The following is a 16,921-nucleotide window of genomic DNA, read 5'->3' as shown; positions in this document are numbered from 1 at the left end:
GCAGATCAATGTGAGTCTCTACGTTTCCTAGATCTGCAGATCAGTGTGTTTCCTAGACCTGTAGATCAATGTGAACCTCTATGTTTCCTAGACCAGCAGATCAATGTGAGTCTCTACGTTTCCTAGATCTGCAGATCAGTGTGAGTATGTTTCCTAGACCTGTAGATCAGTGTGAACCTCTATGTTTCCTAGACCAGCAGATCAATGTGAGCCTCAATGTTTCCTGAATCAGCTGATCAGTATGAGTCTGTTTCCTAGATCTACAGAACGCTCTGACTCTCTATAATTCCAAGATCATTGGAACACTATGTCTCCAAGTTTCCAAGATCTGCAGAACAGAGTGAGTTTCCATGTTTCCGAGATGATTTACTTCTCCTGCTGTTCTCCCAACTATCATTCACCACACATCATCCAATAGACCAGGAGATGCAGCAAACCTGCATTATCACAGAATAGACAGCATTTCTGAAAGTTACCCCAGGAATATGAATAAATTATTGCTAATAACATATTCAAATGACTTGAAGAAGGCTGAAACATGCAGTCACATAGAAAAGTAACTTTCATCTCACAGGTGACAGTTCTCAATTGAACAAATGCATGAAGACTTGGCTAAGGCAGTTATTGGACATTGGGCACTGTACGGCACTCATGCCCACAGTCTGGCACTCTTCCTACACCAGTGTCAAGCACTCCCTCTACACCACTGTCCGATGCACACTAAACTAACGCTTCGTCTCTCAAAATATATAATTTTGATTGTAATAAATAAACCCACTTAAATTGACAAGAAGCCCAGGGAGGCCAGAGATTCAGAACCTGAGGGATCTAGACTTGCTTCATTTAGGGCTTATTTATTGCAGGGAGGGCAAGGCTGTAGGGAAAATAATATGGTTCTGGGACTGTGAGACAGACTAGACACACACCTACAGTATAGACAGCTCTATGTCTTTTGTCTACCTCCATCAGAAGACAACTTGCCCTTTCTCTGGTCAGACATTAATCACTGGCATTAATCACGGAGAGATTTGGAGGTGACCTTGCCTGACCTCCACACCAGCGTCCCGGTCAGCTTGTGGTGATGGTCAACATCTTACTCCTCCTCCATTCAATTATCCCCTTCCCTGGAGATCCACAAATACTAGGCCCTGTGACCACAATGGGCATGAATCTTGGCATCTCTTAATATCCAACCTCTTGCCTCAAGCCCAGGTCAAACAATGAGCATCTGCTGCACAATTTAACATCCCAGCAGCAATAGAGCAGTTTCTGAACCACAAAAACTCACAATTAGAAAAAATAAATATTCCAAATACTTCAAGCGAGTGAGTGAGTGAGTGAGTGAGTGAGTGAGTGAGTGAGTGAAGCGAGCGAGTATGGCTTTACGCCACTTTTAGCAATATTCCAGCAATATCACGGCAGGGGACACCAGAAATGGGCTTCACACATTGAACCCATGTGGGGAATCGAACCCGGGTCTTCGGTGCGACAAGAGGACGCTTTAACCACTAGGCTACCCCACCGCCCCTCAAATACCTCATTGACACCAGGTTGAGACAATCAACATGCCCATGACTGTTGACCACTCAAACCACTCAACTTAAAGGTCACATGCAACCAAAAAATCAAACATAATTAAAACACAATTATCACTTATTCATGACATATAATATACATTGCTGGTTATGAAAAAACATATAAACAAAATTATAAGCGTACAATCGCAAATCAAAAGTGCAATATTGTGTACTTGGGTTTACTTCTGTGTAATTACATAATGTGACAGAGACCGAACCGGGCCATAAATCAATGCGTTTTGTTTATGGTGTATAGCCTGATTGGTGTTAAGTTCAAATTGCATGTGGTCAGTGATCGCAGTTGTGTATTGAATATTGTCATTAGCAGACAGGCAGGCAGACACACAGGTGTCAAGAAAACAAGACATTGAGTTTTGTCTGTGACAACGATATATCTATATCACAGTTAGAAATTCTGTCAACGCTAAATAATGACATTGCTTTTAAGTATCGAACTGAGAAAGTGACTCGGTAAGAAGAACGTGTGGTGAAATAGAAAAATGAAATTATATAAACAGTTTATTTACTGTCATAACATATAAAAGCTCAGCCTGTGAGATATCAACAAAACATTAGGAAAATAGCTCACACCAAAGCCTTCACCGAGTATTCACCGGACAGCCCGCTTCCAAGTTGCGCGAACCTATTTCACTGCGCACATGCTATGAGCGCAGCCCAGCTGTTGAAACCAGTTTTCCCCCGAAAAGTCGGGGGAAAATTAGTGAACCGTTTGAACTCCGAGTTCGCACGGTTTTTTTCATCGCGTTATTTTTCAACTTTATAAGTTGAATTTGCATTTTTGATGATTTGTTTCGGTAAGCCCATACCGAAAGGTATCAGAATCTGCAAAGTTGTGTTTTACGTTGCATGTGACCTTTAAATCAAACTATCCAATCAACAATATTATCATTTTATCAAAATCAATATTGAACAAATAAGAAAAATCTCAGATGATGTGATGAAGAAGTTGGGGTACATACTACACTTGAAATAAAATTATATTTTCCCAAGTGATTACAGCATTATATATTTACAATTTCTTTATATCTGACTGGGTTTACCAACTGCCCATATTCTGAAACAAATATGCTCTCCCAAACCTCTTAAAACAAGCCTTTCTCACATAGCTTGAGCATACTATGCTTGATATTGAAGTTGAAATTGGACAGTGATCACTGAATTTCAGGACATGTTTTCCATATTTTTCTACAACAAAAATGTTGGCAGTTCAAGCTTTCCGAACAGGGATTTGTACCTCATTTATAATTGGACAAATAAAAAATGTTCTGAAGTCACTCAAAATGTTTCACTTGGAGTAATTACAATTCCAGTCGTTTGAAAAGTATTCACCAAAAGTACAGAAAATTGTGCAACTATCAGCTGAGAAAGTGACTCAGACAAGGTTCGTTCAATAATCATTAAGGGCATATAGTCAGGTATCCATGGACAAACATATGCCTCAGTCTACAATATCGGTCTGTTCTCGTTTCCCAAGAACCAACCTCAGTCAGGTCTTCATGTCGATAGCCAATGATTAATCAATGGTCCCCACACTGGTTTCTAACCATCCTCTCACCCAGATTAGGCCTACTGGTTGAAGACAGTGATGGCCTAGGATCTGCTGCCACGCTGGACAGTTAGCTCTCTCTGCCTTCCCTAATTCCGTGTCACCACATTTCAACAACAACGTCAACGAACCTTTGCTGCTCTTTTCACAAAGACATCACAAATTAGCTGCTGAACTGCAAAACAGGCTCTTAAATCAAAATTTTTGTATTCTGATGCAAACCATTAATGAGAGCGGATTTAATTGTGTGAAAAAAATATTCATCTGCTTCTATCAAGGGAATCGATGAGCGAAGTAGGTGCCTTTGATTGTCAACTAGCGGAAACAAATCTCGCCAAGCACAAGTAATCTCGACGAACAGTTCATTCAGCAGTGTCACATGACCTGTCACATGACAGTGATCTGTCACAATGAAATAGTCTCAGGTCCCCACAGAGGCTGATTTGTCTTACATGTGATGGCGGACTTCAACTAATACAGAGAAATAAGTTCTGCCTTCTTTATGGCATAAAAACACGTTCCTTGATGTATAACAGGATTAAATCTTAGCCAGAAGCCCAAGACTACCTATACCAACCCCATGTTGCCAACACCTCACCCAGTAGCCCCAGAGAGCCTCTATCTAACATCCCCATGTTGCCAACACCTCACCCAGTAGCCCTAGACAGACTCTATCTAACATCCCAGACAGCCTCTATCTAACATCCCCAGTGCCCAAGCCTAACGTCCCCATGTCGCACTTCACCCAGTAGCCCCAGACAGCCTCTATCTAACATCCCCATGTCGCCAACACCTCACCCAGTAGCCCCAGACAGCCTCTATCTAACATCCCCATGTCGCCAACACCTCACCCAGTAGCCCCAGACAGCCATCTACATCCCCATCTCACACCTCACCCAGTAGCCCCAGACAGCCCCTAGACAGCCTCTGTCTAACATGTCTATCTATGTAGCCAACACCTCACCCAGTAGACAGACTCTAGACTGCCTCTCACCCAGTAGCTCAATATCCCCATGTCGTCCCCTCAGAAAATCTAATGTTCCCATGTAGAAAATCTAATTCCATGGTAATATCTTGCTCCCAGCCAACCTAATGTTCCCAGAAAATTTCCATGGTAATGATGTCCCAGTGGGTGTTTCCCGTGTCAGCACAACCATTCCTATTTTCCCATTATTACACACATTATATTTTCAATCCATGTCATCAAATATGTATCAATACAATCATATACCCTTCACACAAGTGCCCTTTAAGATCCATTCAGGGGAGCAATAAAGCCAAGCAGCGCTGACAACGACACAAGTGTATCTATTTATTGTCTGACAAGAGTATGTCGGAGGGGACCTAGAAACGTGTTTGTATCAAAGCCAAGCAATGAAGTCAATGCTGTACATATACAGGGTCAGTAGACTCAATACTCAGGCAATGATTTATTGCTTTTTACCATTTGTTTTTAATCATTTGAAGACTAACATTGACCAAATATTCACAGCGGTAAGGAAACTTAATTAAATTCAATGACAGAATTTTCAGATACTCAGGTGTTGCCTATCAGATGTACTATGGTTGTTTCTTATTTATTTCTATATTTTTATTTTTGCATATTTTTGTTTAGGCCAGACCAATTTTATTTCTTGTTTTATGGATTCGCTGATCTAATTTTTTCAAGAATAAGAAAAAAAATAAAAATTAATTTTCCCCGCTCAAAAAATAAAATGCTAATGTTTTCATTTGCCAAAAATGAAACTTACAAGAATTTTTGTTTAGATTGTTTTTTGCCCCATATACTCTTCATAAATTGCCAAAAGTAAAATACTTTTAGTATTTAGAAGGAATATTACTTTGACTGGTGATTTTATTTTTATTTTTTTGCCCTCCTGCCTTTAGGTTTTCTGAGGACAAAAATCCGTAAAACAAGAAATAAAATTAGTCTGGCCTTATGGTCTTTTTTTTATTATTTAATGTTTCCTTGAGAGGGGGAGGGGAGGGGTGGGGGGAGAGAGAGGTTACAGTCTCTCACAGATATTGTATAACATAGACATTTCAGCATTGTATCTTTTGTACAATTATTGTATATCATATATGCTGAGGGAAAAAAATAAGGGATCACATGAAAGCACAAGTGTTCCCTTATTCTTTTTACAGGTTTCTTCACAAGCTATGCGATACAAAGCTTGTGACGAAACCTTGGAAAAAAATAAAGGAACACTTGTCCTTTCATATGATCCCTTATTTTTCCCCCTCAGTATATATACAGTCGAGCACCGTTGTCTCGATATCCATGGGACCAAGAAAAAATATCGAGTTATCCGAACTTCGAGACATCCGACCAGGGCGTATCATCACATATCACTATGTAAGAACACAAAACGCTTCTCAGTATGTTTTGATTCGAAACTATAATCCGTTTAGTCGTAACAGTGAGCACTTCCTAATTAAACCCTCCTTAAGAAATCCTAATTAAATAACAAACAAGTGACACCTTCAACTCAATTACATTTGTAGCCCTAATTAGTGTACACTACCGCATCCCTTTGATTCATGCCTCAACGTGTGTAAACTTTTGGAAACAACCTCAGTTCAGAAGGATACTTGCCCATAGGTAGGGGAATATTGAATTTATTTGCAAATATCAAGTTAAAAGGGTAATTTTGCTTGTTGGGACCATGAAATTATATCGATATATCCGAAATATCGAGACATCCGTATCGAATTAAAAGAGCTTGAATAATGATATATTATGAAGGATTTTGCCGGGACCGAGATGTTATATCGAGACAACCGAGATATCGAGTTATGAGAGTTCGACACAACGGGGCTCGACTGTACATGTATTGAATTTACAGATTGCATTTTTCTACAGTGTTTGGATATCACTGATGTGCACAATGCAATACAAATAATATATCAATGACTCATCGACAGAGTTCAAACTGCCATTGCTTCTTGTCTGTTGTTGAAGTCAATAATACTCTACAGGAACATAACACTAATTGTCATCCATGCATTATCTTTCCTACCAAGACAAAATATTTGGTTGCCATCACAACCTTTTTTTCTTCATCTAAGTTTTTCAGATAATCTTGATGGCAGATGGTCCTCTAAATACTCCAGTCAAGCTGGTGTTATTCATAAAATCTGGTTAAACTGTAGGACAAAGATCATAAAATTTAAGTCAGGATATTTCTAAATTTACAATATCCTTCAGGTAATTTGACATTCAGTTGACACTAAGTGTCTCCAGATAGCATTACCCTAAACCCTACTCCCAATCCCTAAACAATCACACAAACATAAATACAGCATTTAATCACCATCAAACCAAGCCTTGCCAGCAAGGTTGATTTCAAGATGGCCGACATCTCGTGATCAAAAGTCGTAACTCTCCTTGTTAGTGGTTAACATGCTGCCAGATACCCACCAAGTAATCTACACAAGCTAACAGAGAGACGTCCATTGTACACTGTTTTAAAGTTACAGCAATAGAGGTAGTTGTCAGGGAGATACTTCTTAGAAAACAAAGGCATATACTCTGAAGTAATAATAACATAATGCCTCACAAGTATCCTTAGTACTTTATAACCTCTGAAGCCCACACAATATGATACTGTGACAGGTCATTGAATTTACGTAACTTGTCAACAAAGCCTCTGATCCAACACAAGGGCTCTCCTGGTTTGGTCTGTTTACAGATAAAACAAATACATCAAATATTTAGACACTGAAACTGAAAATAGGATGTAATGAATTATGCAGTTGGCTTTACAGGGTAGTATTCATTAAAACTATTTATGTAAGATGCGATGAGTTGGAGCATAATCTCCCACTTGTCTCTCAAGGAATATTAAACCAACAAAGACAATATTTATGTTCTAATATCCAGGGAGAAGCAAGTGGTTGACTTGTGGCAGCTGACATGAGATTAGAGCCTTGGCTTAGCTCCCAGGGAAGGGGGAGAGGTGACTTCACACAGGAGAGTAGGTAACACGAAGACAAACTAGCTGAGAAGTGTCTCAATGTTGGGAGTCAACTGTCACCTAATAACAGCCCCTGCTAGTATATATATGTTCATTGTGCTGCTGGGGGTCAAAGAAGCAAGTCAGTCCTGTAGGCCTGCTAACCCACTCCCGATCAGCTCACAGCTGACGATTTAACACTGACAGTCAACCTCTACTGTATTTCATGCGTGAAGGACCCCGCTCTTCGCTCTTCGGCTGGCTGCAAGCACATTTCACACACATGAACTTAAGCCTCTTGCGTGTATTATCTCGTTTTATTACCAAAAAGAACTCCATGTTTCCTACTGCATTGTTGTCTTCCAACTTATCTCGGCCACCATCTTGTTCTATCTACGGATGAGAAGGCTGTCTTGCTAATGAAACCCTGTCAATTATCTTGTAAATGCCTATTGAACAGTCTCACAAGAAGTTTGTTTTTATGACTAAATAATGGCATTTGATAAAAATAGAATAAGCTTATCTCTAAACAACCACCTCTTGTCAATGAAAACTTGTGTTGAACAACGTAAATTTTTTCATCAAAAATAAAATCCATATGAAATATTTTGGCAGTATGAATCTTATCTTTATTAGGATGTTTGAAATGATTGCTATTCCAGGGAAACAGTCTGATGGTTGCCTCTGTTGAAAAGTCGTCACTCTGACAGCCCATTAAACACTGGTAATAGCTGGTTGAACATGCGAGACAGGTAATATGTTGTGTAACCACAAGTCTACATGTTGGCCTTGTTGATATCGAGACAGGCATGTCACATTCCTGTCACTAAACCCAGTCTGGTTCACCAACATCACCCTTATCCATCAGTCTGGTTCACCAACATCACCCTTATACACCCGGGAGTTAATGACAGGTTATCACATGTCTCCGACTCGGGTGACAGACAACAGTGCATGTACCTCTGTTCAGGCACATTACCCTTATACATCAGTCTGGTTCACCAACATCACCCTTATCCATCAGTCTGGTTCACCAACATCACCCTTATACACCAGTCAGGTTCACCAACATCACCCTTATCTACTGGTCTGGTTCACCAACATCACCCTTATCCACCAGTCTGGTTCACCAACATCACCCTTATCCACCAATCTGGTTCACCAACATCACCCTTATCTACCAGTCTGGTTCACCAACATCACCCTTATCTACCAGTCTGGTTCACCAATCATCAATCTGGTTCACCAACATCGCCCTTATCTACCAGTTTGGTTCACCAACATCACCCTTATCTACCAGTCTGGTTCACCAACATCGCCCTTATCTACCAGTCTGGTTCACCAACATCACCCTCATCCACCAATCAGGTTCACCAACATCACCCTTATCCACCAATCAGGTTCACCAACATCACCCTCATCCACCAATCAGGTTCACCAACATCACCCTTATCCACCAGTCTGTTTCATTCACTGACATCATCAATATCTCTCTGGTCTAGATCACCACCAACATCTTCAAACCCAATTTTCAAAATCCGTTTGTAAAGAAGCAGTAAACCTCTCGTTATGGACATTATATTTGCGAACATAAACCATGGTCTTACCTGACAGGCAGTCTTTTATATTCTGTCCTCAGCTCTATCTCAGGTAATGACAGGGCATAATGAGTCATTATTTTCCGTCAGGATTAAAAATCATTAGAAGAAAATTATGATAAAAAGTTTGTTACTATGATCTTAGATTAATCACTCAGCATAAAGCAGTGAAACTCAACCCCAGCCATCTTGTCAAGGGACAATTAACCCAACTTCTTTATCTCTTCATCATCTATTTCGAAAACGTTTCTACAATGCAATGCAAAGAAACGTCAAAGCGGGCTTTGTACATTTAATCAAGATAGTCTTCAGCTTGCATCACTGTCAAAGTCAACATGAAGCAGGTGATTAGCACGATTACAACCATTCATTACCCAGAATTCCCTACAACATCTTGCGTGTGTCGTGTATGCCGCCTCACTGTCGCTACTGCCGGCCCCTAGCCGAGATTTATCCTCGTAATCGTCCCTAGTGATTAGGCCCTTTTATCCAGCATCATATCAAACATACGAAGGATGGAAGTTTTTAAACCAGGGTTTTCTTTGTCACTTCGAGCTTGTCCGTTTCTGTCCATATGAACTCTGTTCTTTTCTTTATGGCTTGGCGTTAATGTTCATGAACATCGAGCCACCTTGCGGCAGGGGTGACCATAGTTTGGAACTAAGCCATCACAGGATAAGGACACAACAGGATAATTGACTCGGATGGCAAAAAGCTCGAAGCTCTCTAAGATCATAATAAATGGTTGCTAAAACCTAGTCTGTGGAAACCGTGATCTTCTGGCAAGTGATAAAGTCGTATTGATCGTGAAAGGTCAATTGTGTTTGCCTTCAGCTTTTCAATAGCATGGCTATGGAAAACAGATAATACGAGTCCGTATTGCCCGTGACAAACACTGGTCCAGTAAACACATTGGCAGAGTCCATTTTCTTGCATATGTGCAGAATAAACTGACCATTTTGAGCACTGAAATGTTTTTTTGTTCGCTTAACGAATAATTCCAGCACGGATATATGTGACTTGGTTTGTTTACTCTTGATGGAGATAAGTGACATGTAAGTCTGGTTAGCTGATTTTGATGGCATGATAGTCTGCAACCTGAACTTTGTGGGTCCACGGAACCAGCAGGATTTGTCCATTTCACCCTATTGATTTTACCCCACTCTGCATCACAGTGTACATTACCAGCCAAAGAAGCAGGACTGTGTTAATAAAACCCATAATGACAAAGATTAAACTCTACATTTCACATCATAAAAGCGAACAACTGGCAAAATGCTTGTCGGCCATCTTGATCTTGAGAGCCTTGTCAGTAATGATCTAATGAGAGCTCAGCTCATACAAGACTGAACAACACAAACACTGTTATATTCTGACTTAAGTGAAACATATTTTTTATAGATTTAACATTACAAAAACAAGCCATTCATTACAGACCTGTTCCTATTCAACATTTCTTCCTTAACAAACCAAAATAAATGCTCTTATCAGAGTCCAGTAATCCAAAGCACACTGAAACATAAACTATTGAATGGAAGCTACAGCCAAAATGGAGGTGATATGAGTGATGTTCATGAAGGGCAGCAGGGTATTCCAATAAAGTAAACAGACAAGCCACTCTTCTCTTTTACAACACAACTTTTCCTGACACAAAGACAGGTCCCAGAGAGATAAAAGTGAACACATATCACCAGCTTCATCCATCACAGCTACACGACGTACCCTGTACACATTACCTATACTACATGATGTTCCTATGGAATATTTCACTGCATGTCTGCACCAAACAAAGATGGAAGGGCTTGCCCAGCTGCAGGCTGGCTGTTGTTCATTTAGATAAAGTTGTTTATGAGCTCCGGCAAAGTAAGCAAGGAGAGTGAGCCTCCACTAAGATATTTATGGCGCCATTTTCATATTTTTAACGTCCCTCAGGCAATAGATGTACAATCTGAGAACACTTACTAATTTAGGGATCAGGGGTTTTGACCTCACATTGCCTTTGGAAAAGCTTGGAAAATTTCTTGAACTGAGTAGCTCATTTGAAAGGTGACAGCTGTGAAGAAGAAACATTCAGTCAGTGACTTTCGTTTTACGCCATTTGTAGCAATATTCCAGCAATAACACCAGAAATGGGTTTCACACATTGTACTCTTGTGAGAAATCGAACCCGGGTCTTTGCCATGACGGGTGAACATTTAAGCCACTAGGCTACCCCACCACCCCAGTCAGTCAGTAGGTCAGTCAGACCACTCATTCCTTCAACCATCTGAAGAATAAAGGTGAGGGATCATGAACTTGTTTGCAAGTGAAGACAAAATATGCCCCACATATTGATCCTCTCTTGCTTTGTTCAGTATATTAATCCATCTGTTCACTCAGCTATTTCTTCCTCAGGTTTTTTTGCCATTTCTTTATTACCTAACTCAGTTACCTATCTATTATGTGATCGTTTACCTAATGTTGATGTTGTCGAAGCTGTCTGCTATATTGGTCTCTACTTTGAGAGTTATCTCCAAACACTCCTAACCAGTGCCGTGTTCTAACCACAAGCACTAGCGCTAGAGAACATAGATATGTTGCAAGCATCAAAGAGAGGATCACGCACTGAGCCTACTTCAAGAGATACATTAACCACCAGGAATTTCCAACTGGTCTCGTGTTATGTAGTTTGATAAGCGGAAGGTTGCCTCACACAGGAAGAAGGGGGTCTCAGATAGTACACTTGTAGTACACCTTGTAACAGCCCTGTGGCAGCACCAACAGCAGCAGCAGGTGAGGAACTCTGCAACATCGACAATGCTGGTATGCACACTATCAGGTTGGCAGGTGAAGCTGTTTGTTTATTTCTACGGGCCACCACCATCAGAGTGTAGTTGCTGAAGCTGACTTGCGGCTCCTATTACTCGCCTGTTTACACATGTACACCGAGTATTTGTGCGATGTGAAACGTTCCATTTTTGTTCAGGAGGCAGAAGAGCGTTCTTCCTTCACACAGCAGACGAGTGATCTAGAGAGGGAGGAAGGGACTGACGATGGGAGGGTAATTGGGCTCTGCAAAACTACTGATGGATGCAAAAATGTTATTGATAACAAATCTATAAGTGATATTCATCTCAACAAACACAGATCCTCTGGAACAAACTAAAGAGATCTTGTTGCGCTGGTGCCAAGTGCTGATATGAGCAGGATCTCTAACAGTGATATTCCTCTTTCAAAGGAATCCCAGGGAATGCACTCATGTTTCTCGGAGATTGAGATGTTATAGAGGAATGGTTCGTACTCCCTGTCAGACACAAGGTATTGCTGAGGTATTACTGGCATAGCCTGCAGAATTTTGCATAGGTATTGATCATATTCCCCCTACTCCACAGGGACCCTCCCACCAACACAGCTCTGTGCCCCCTCCCCACACCACCTCCTCCACAGGGACCCTCCCACCAACAAAGCTCTGTGCCCCCTCCCCACACACCACTGCCTCCAGTACCACTGCACAGGGACCCTCCCACCAACACAGCTCTAGTGCCCCCTCCCCACACACCACTGCCTCCACAGGGACCCTCCCACCAACACATCTCCCACAGGCCTAGTGCCCCCTCCCACCAACACATCTCCCACAGCTCTAGTGCCCCCTCCCCACACCTCACTGCCTCTGCAGTCCCCAGTGATAGAGCCCCAGTGTACATACCTTCTCCTGGTGATTAGTCAGTCAGCATCCCTCCCTTTGTGCATGTAACAGCTCAGTTCTCCTGCTGTGTCGCACAGGAAGCCAGGTCACTCCTCCGCCCCACAGCCAATATGTCCCTCTATGATCACAGATAATCCCACCGCTAGAGCCGGGTGATGGCTGACCCATCTACTGCAAATTTCATTACAGTCCGGGGCTTATTGATCCACTTCTCATTAGGGAAATTACTAGCGACTGTTGGCGCAATCACACGATGAGTGTGATCCCACTGCTTGCTCCTCTGTGCTAGCCCGTGTGATGCGTTGATCCGACCCTCGAGCTTCCACCAGAGGCGAGATGCTCACCTCCACACCTCTCCGCAAACACAGGACTGCAGATAACAGAGTGCCCTCTGTTCTGTGTGTCCACAAGTCAATCTCTGGCAATGTGTTGACGTCTAAGCATCACACAACCTACACGACTTGCAGGTCTGCCAACGTAAAACACGCTCCACAAACAAGCTTTAATTTGTCAGTCAAGTGCAAGGTGGGATACCCGAGCCGACGTGTTAGCATACATGCCCCTCGTGCATCCTGACAGAGACACAATGCCTGGCATGCATATCCACGCTCATCTAAACACTCTCAATATCTCCTCCTCACAAGATCCTAGTCAACTTGTTCACAAAGCAAAGACTTTGGAACATGTCTCTTGAATTTCAAATCATTTGACAAGTTCTATCAACAGAAACTGTGTGCGATATGTAACGACTCTGTTACAAATCTTTCCCTCAGATAGCAGATAGAACTGAGATTTTCACACGGCAAACTTTTCAGCAGACGTCTCAGCATGGAGAGCAGACGGACAAGCTGATCAGAGGCAGGAGCAGCTTGATGGGAGTATTGATTCCTACACCGATAACTACATCACTGCAAGATGTCCCCTGCTCCAGTGAGAATTTGCCTCTCTACTACTGCCTTTTGAACGAGTCTTTTCAACTGCAGATTACCATATAAGTTATTCTGAGGACCTTATTCTGAGAATAATACAAATCCCACATGCATCTCTTGCAAATTTAATAATCCTGGGTGAAATATACACTTTATAAATATTATATCATATTTTTGCATCGGCGTAATTCTTATATTAGAAATAGGTTATTTATGTTTTTCCCCTTTGATGTTAATTTATTTCATCTATTTACCAGATATCTAAATTGATTCCTGGAAGTGGATAAGCATCACATGTCGGGACTTGAAGACAAACGCAGCTTCACGCCGCATCTATCAGTAGATCTATACCCGTCTATGACTGTCTCTCTCCTCGTCTGATGGACCCTCTCATTCCCTCCCCGACCATCTATCTGCTCATTAGCTCGATCAATGCACAAGTACCACAGCAGTACGAGGTGGAGTCGATCGACAGCGATGCTTCACACATCAACCCAACTTCCCATCTAATTCTCAGCACAGAGGAGTTTTGTATGCTGCATGTAACCAATCTAACGATCACCTCTTAACTTCCCCGCGGAGCTCTGCCTGACAGAGCTTGGCTACATTAAGAATTTACCGCCTCGTCTCGAATGCTTTTCCCAACAGTATGATCTCTGACCTCCATTGAAGCAGGGTTCAGGCAGGATTAAGATCAGGAGAGTTACTTCCCTTATATTGGTCACTTGGGTCAGCTCATTTGTCCGGAGATGACATTTGATGGCTATGTAATTGTGATAACAGTGGGGATTGATGATAGGACATATTGCCTCGGTTCTGTCAACATGCAGCATTCCAATATATACACTCATCATTTCCTCCTTTGCCAGACTGTGGTATCGTGGTGGCTATCACGGAACTGACCCAGGTCACTATACAGCAAGCTAACACCCATCCCAGTGAGCTAATCAGGACCAACACCTGACATATTCAGAATAACATATAATCTTGTGATGACACCAAATGATGAGATTCTGATTAAAAATTTCAATATCCATGGCCCCGGAAAGCAGTTCAATATTTTTTAAGTATGGCTGATGAGAATCCTGAAAAATACAGGCAAAAAATATTTTTGTGACATTTTCAGTATCTTTTTTAAGATGTTAATTTTTTTCAAAAACTAATTTAGCATGTGACATTGCTGTATCATTTCATTAATCAATGATGCATTCAACAAATGTTCAAGTTCCATATACTCCATACAAACATAACAAAATGGAGGACATAAACTCCATGTCTCAGAGGTATATTCCGAAATTTCTTCATTTAAGTCCTTGTGGAACCCAGATCAAATGTGCCTGCTTCCCACCATTACCCACAATCCTCTGGGACAGGAAGCAGCCCAGATGACAGATTTGCCAGCAACAAGCGTTAGTCTGACAAGATGTCCGCCTCCTTTCGTGTGTTGCTAGGCAGTAAGGAAGACCAAGGGTGCTGTAGCAAAATGCTGTCGGAGTGGTCAACTCGGTATCACTTATCTTATGGGGTTGTTAACCATTTACTGATTACACAGTAACCATGACAACTGGTCATGTGATCAACAACTGCATATCCTGTGTTGAAAATCTTGAAATGCTCTAGAGAATTATGTGTCAGATGTCCTTGGAAATTGTACTACATTCAATTGAGCCCTGACTGGGCCCTTTAGCAGCGCGACGTAGTGTGTGCCCCTGACTGGTCCCTTTAGCATCGCGACGTAGTGTGTGCCCCTGACTGGTCCCTTTAGCAGCGCGACGTAGTGTGTGCCCCTGACTGGTCCCTTTGGCAGCACGACGTAGTGTGTGCCCCTGACTTGGCCCTTTAGCAGCGTGACGTAGTGTGTGCCCCTGACTAGGCCCTTTAGGAGTGTGACGTAGTGTGTGCCCCTGACTAAGCCCTTTAGGAGTGTGACGTAGTGTGTGCCCTTGACTCGGCCCTTTAGCAGCATGACGTAGTGTGTGCCCCTGACTGGTCCCTTTAGAAGCATGACGTAGTGTGTGCCCGTGACTGGGCCCTTTAGCAGCGTGATGTAGTGTGTGCCCCTGACTAGGCCCTTTAGGAGTGTGACGTAATGTGTGCCCCTGACTGGGCCTTACAGGAGTGTGACGTAGTGTGTGCCCCTGACTGGGCCCTTTAGATGAGTGATGTAGTGTGTGCCCCTGACTAGGCCCTTTAGGAGTGTGACGTAGTGTGTGCCCCTGACTAGGCCCCTTAGCAGCTTTAGGAGTGTGACGTAGTGTGTGCCCCTGACTGGGCCCTTTAGAAGTGTGATGTAGTGTGTGCCCCTGACTGGGCCCTGTAGCAGCATGGTGTAGTGTGTGCCCCTGACTTGGCCCTGTAGCAGTGTGATGTAGTGTGTGCCCCTGACTGGGCCCTTTAGGAGCCTGATGTAGGGTGTGCCCCTGACTAGGTCTAACAGGAGTGTGATGTAGGGTGTGCCCCTGACTGGGCCTTACAGCAGAGTGATGAAGAACGTCCTGCATTAGTGGGTTTGCGTGATGAAGAGTGTTCTACTGGATGGTTTTAGTGGTGAAGTGTTTCCCCAATACCTTGAAGAATCTTAATGGCCAATCTTAATTCTAGTGTAGATGAAAAACATGTCTCTTGTCCCCAGTTTATGGGAAATTGCATTCTGGAGACGTGTATCTGCTATGACAGGTCTTGGTGGAGTGACAGACAGAGCTGCAATAGAATTCTGAGTACTCACGATTCTCTGTGTGGCGATCCTGAACCAGCGGTTGATAGACAGACTCCGGTACTTCAGACAGGCGGAAAAACCACTTGATGTGAACCACTAGCGTGTCCCTCTTAGTCTGAAACCGACAGCAGGACATACAACACAGTGATGCTGGATCTCATTGCCTTTATCGTCTTCAAGGAGACAACGTTACGACAAACTACAGCAGTGGGGCCAAAAACTGATCTACCTCACAACTACAACATAGTGAAACCAGTGATGATAGGAAGTGACTTATCTACCTCAGAGTGAGTGAGTGAGTTTAGTTTTACGCTGCTTTTAGCAATATTCCAGCAATATCACAGCGGGGTCTACCTCAGAGACTCATGACAGCAACAATGTGCAACAACCAATTCCAGTGATACCAGGAAGTGACTCATCTGTTTCCAAGACCTACTGACAGGGATATGTGCAACCATGTTCCAGCCAATAATTTACGCCATTACAAGCCATTATCACAAACTTTCACAAGGTCTTCCTTTTACAATTAGTTTAGCCGTGAAAGGAATATTCATTGTATCATACAAGCAAACAATTACACAAGAGAGTGGCCTGGAGAGAGATGTTTGACAAAACTGGGAATTGTTTTACAATGGGAATAGATTATTTCTGGCAGGTTGAGGGAATACTGACAATCTCACAAGAGAGACTTGACTAGCTGTAGCTATCTGTCTATACTCCTCAAAGATCATGTAAACACAAGCTTGAAGAAATGTGCAAGATGAAATTTTCCTTAAAAAATATATCTATATCGACCCCAAAGTATTCAGTATGTAATTTTCCCTTAAACATATACCTGTATAGATAACAAGGGATGCAATATGAACATTTCGTTAAAATATATTGCATAAATA

At 42.2% G+C, this 16,921-nt stretch overlaps 1 protein-coding gene across 1 annotated transcript in view; it reads right to left on the bottom strand.

Moving 5' to 3' along the window:
- Window positions 1-16,921, bottom strand: part of LOC124279647 (arginine-glutamic acid dipeptide repeats protein-like) — a 180,431-nt gene that overhangs the window by 121,670 nt on the left and 41,840 nt on the right. The window contains 1 exon segment of the mRNA XM_046715483.1: window positions 16,038-16,143. Within this exon segment, the coding sequence (XP_046571439.1) occupies window positions 16,038-16,143 (106 nt within the window).

This window comes from Haliotis rubra, unplaced genomic scaffold (genome assembly GCF_003918875.1).
Source record: "Haliotis rubra isolate DU_JTF1 unplaced genomic scaffold, ASM391887v1 Scf254, whole genome shotgun sequence".
Classification (NCBI taxonomy): domain Eukaryota; kingdom Metazoa; phylum Mollusca; class Gastropoda; order Lepetellida; family Haliotidae; genus Haliotis; species Haliotis rubra.
The sequence above is the reverse complement of the archived record's forward strand: the minus strand, read 5'-3'. Positions and strand labels throughout refer to the sequence as shown.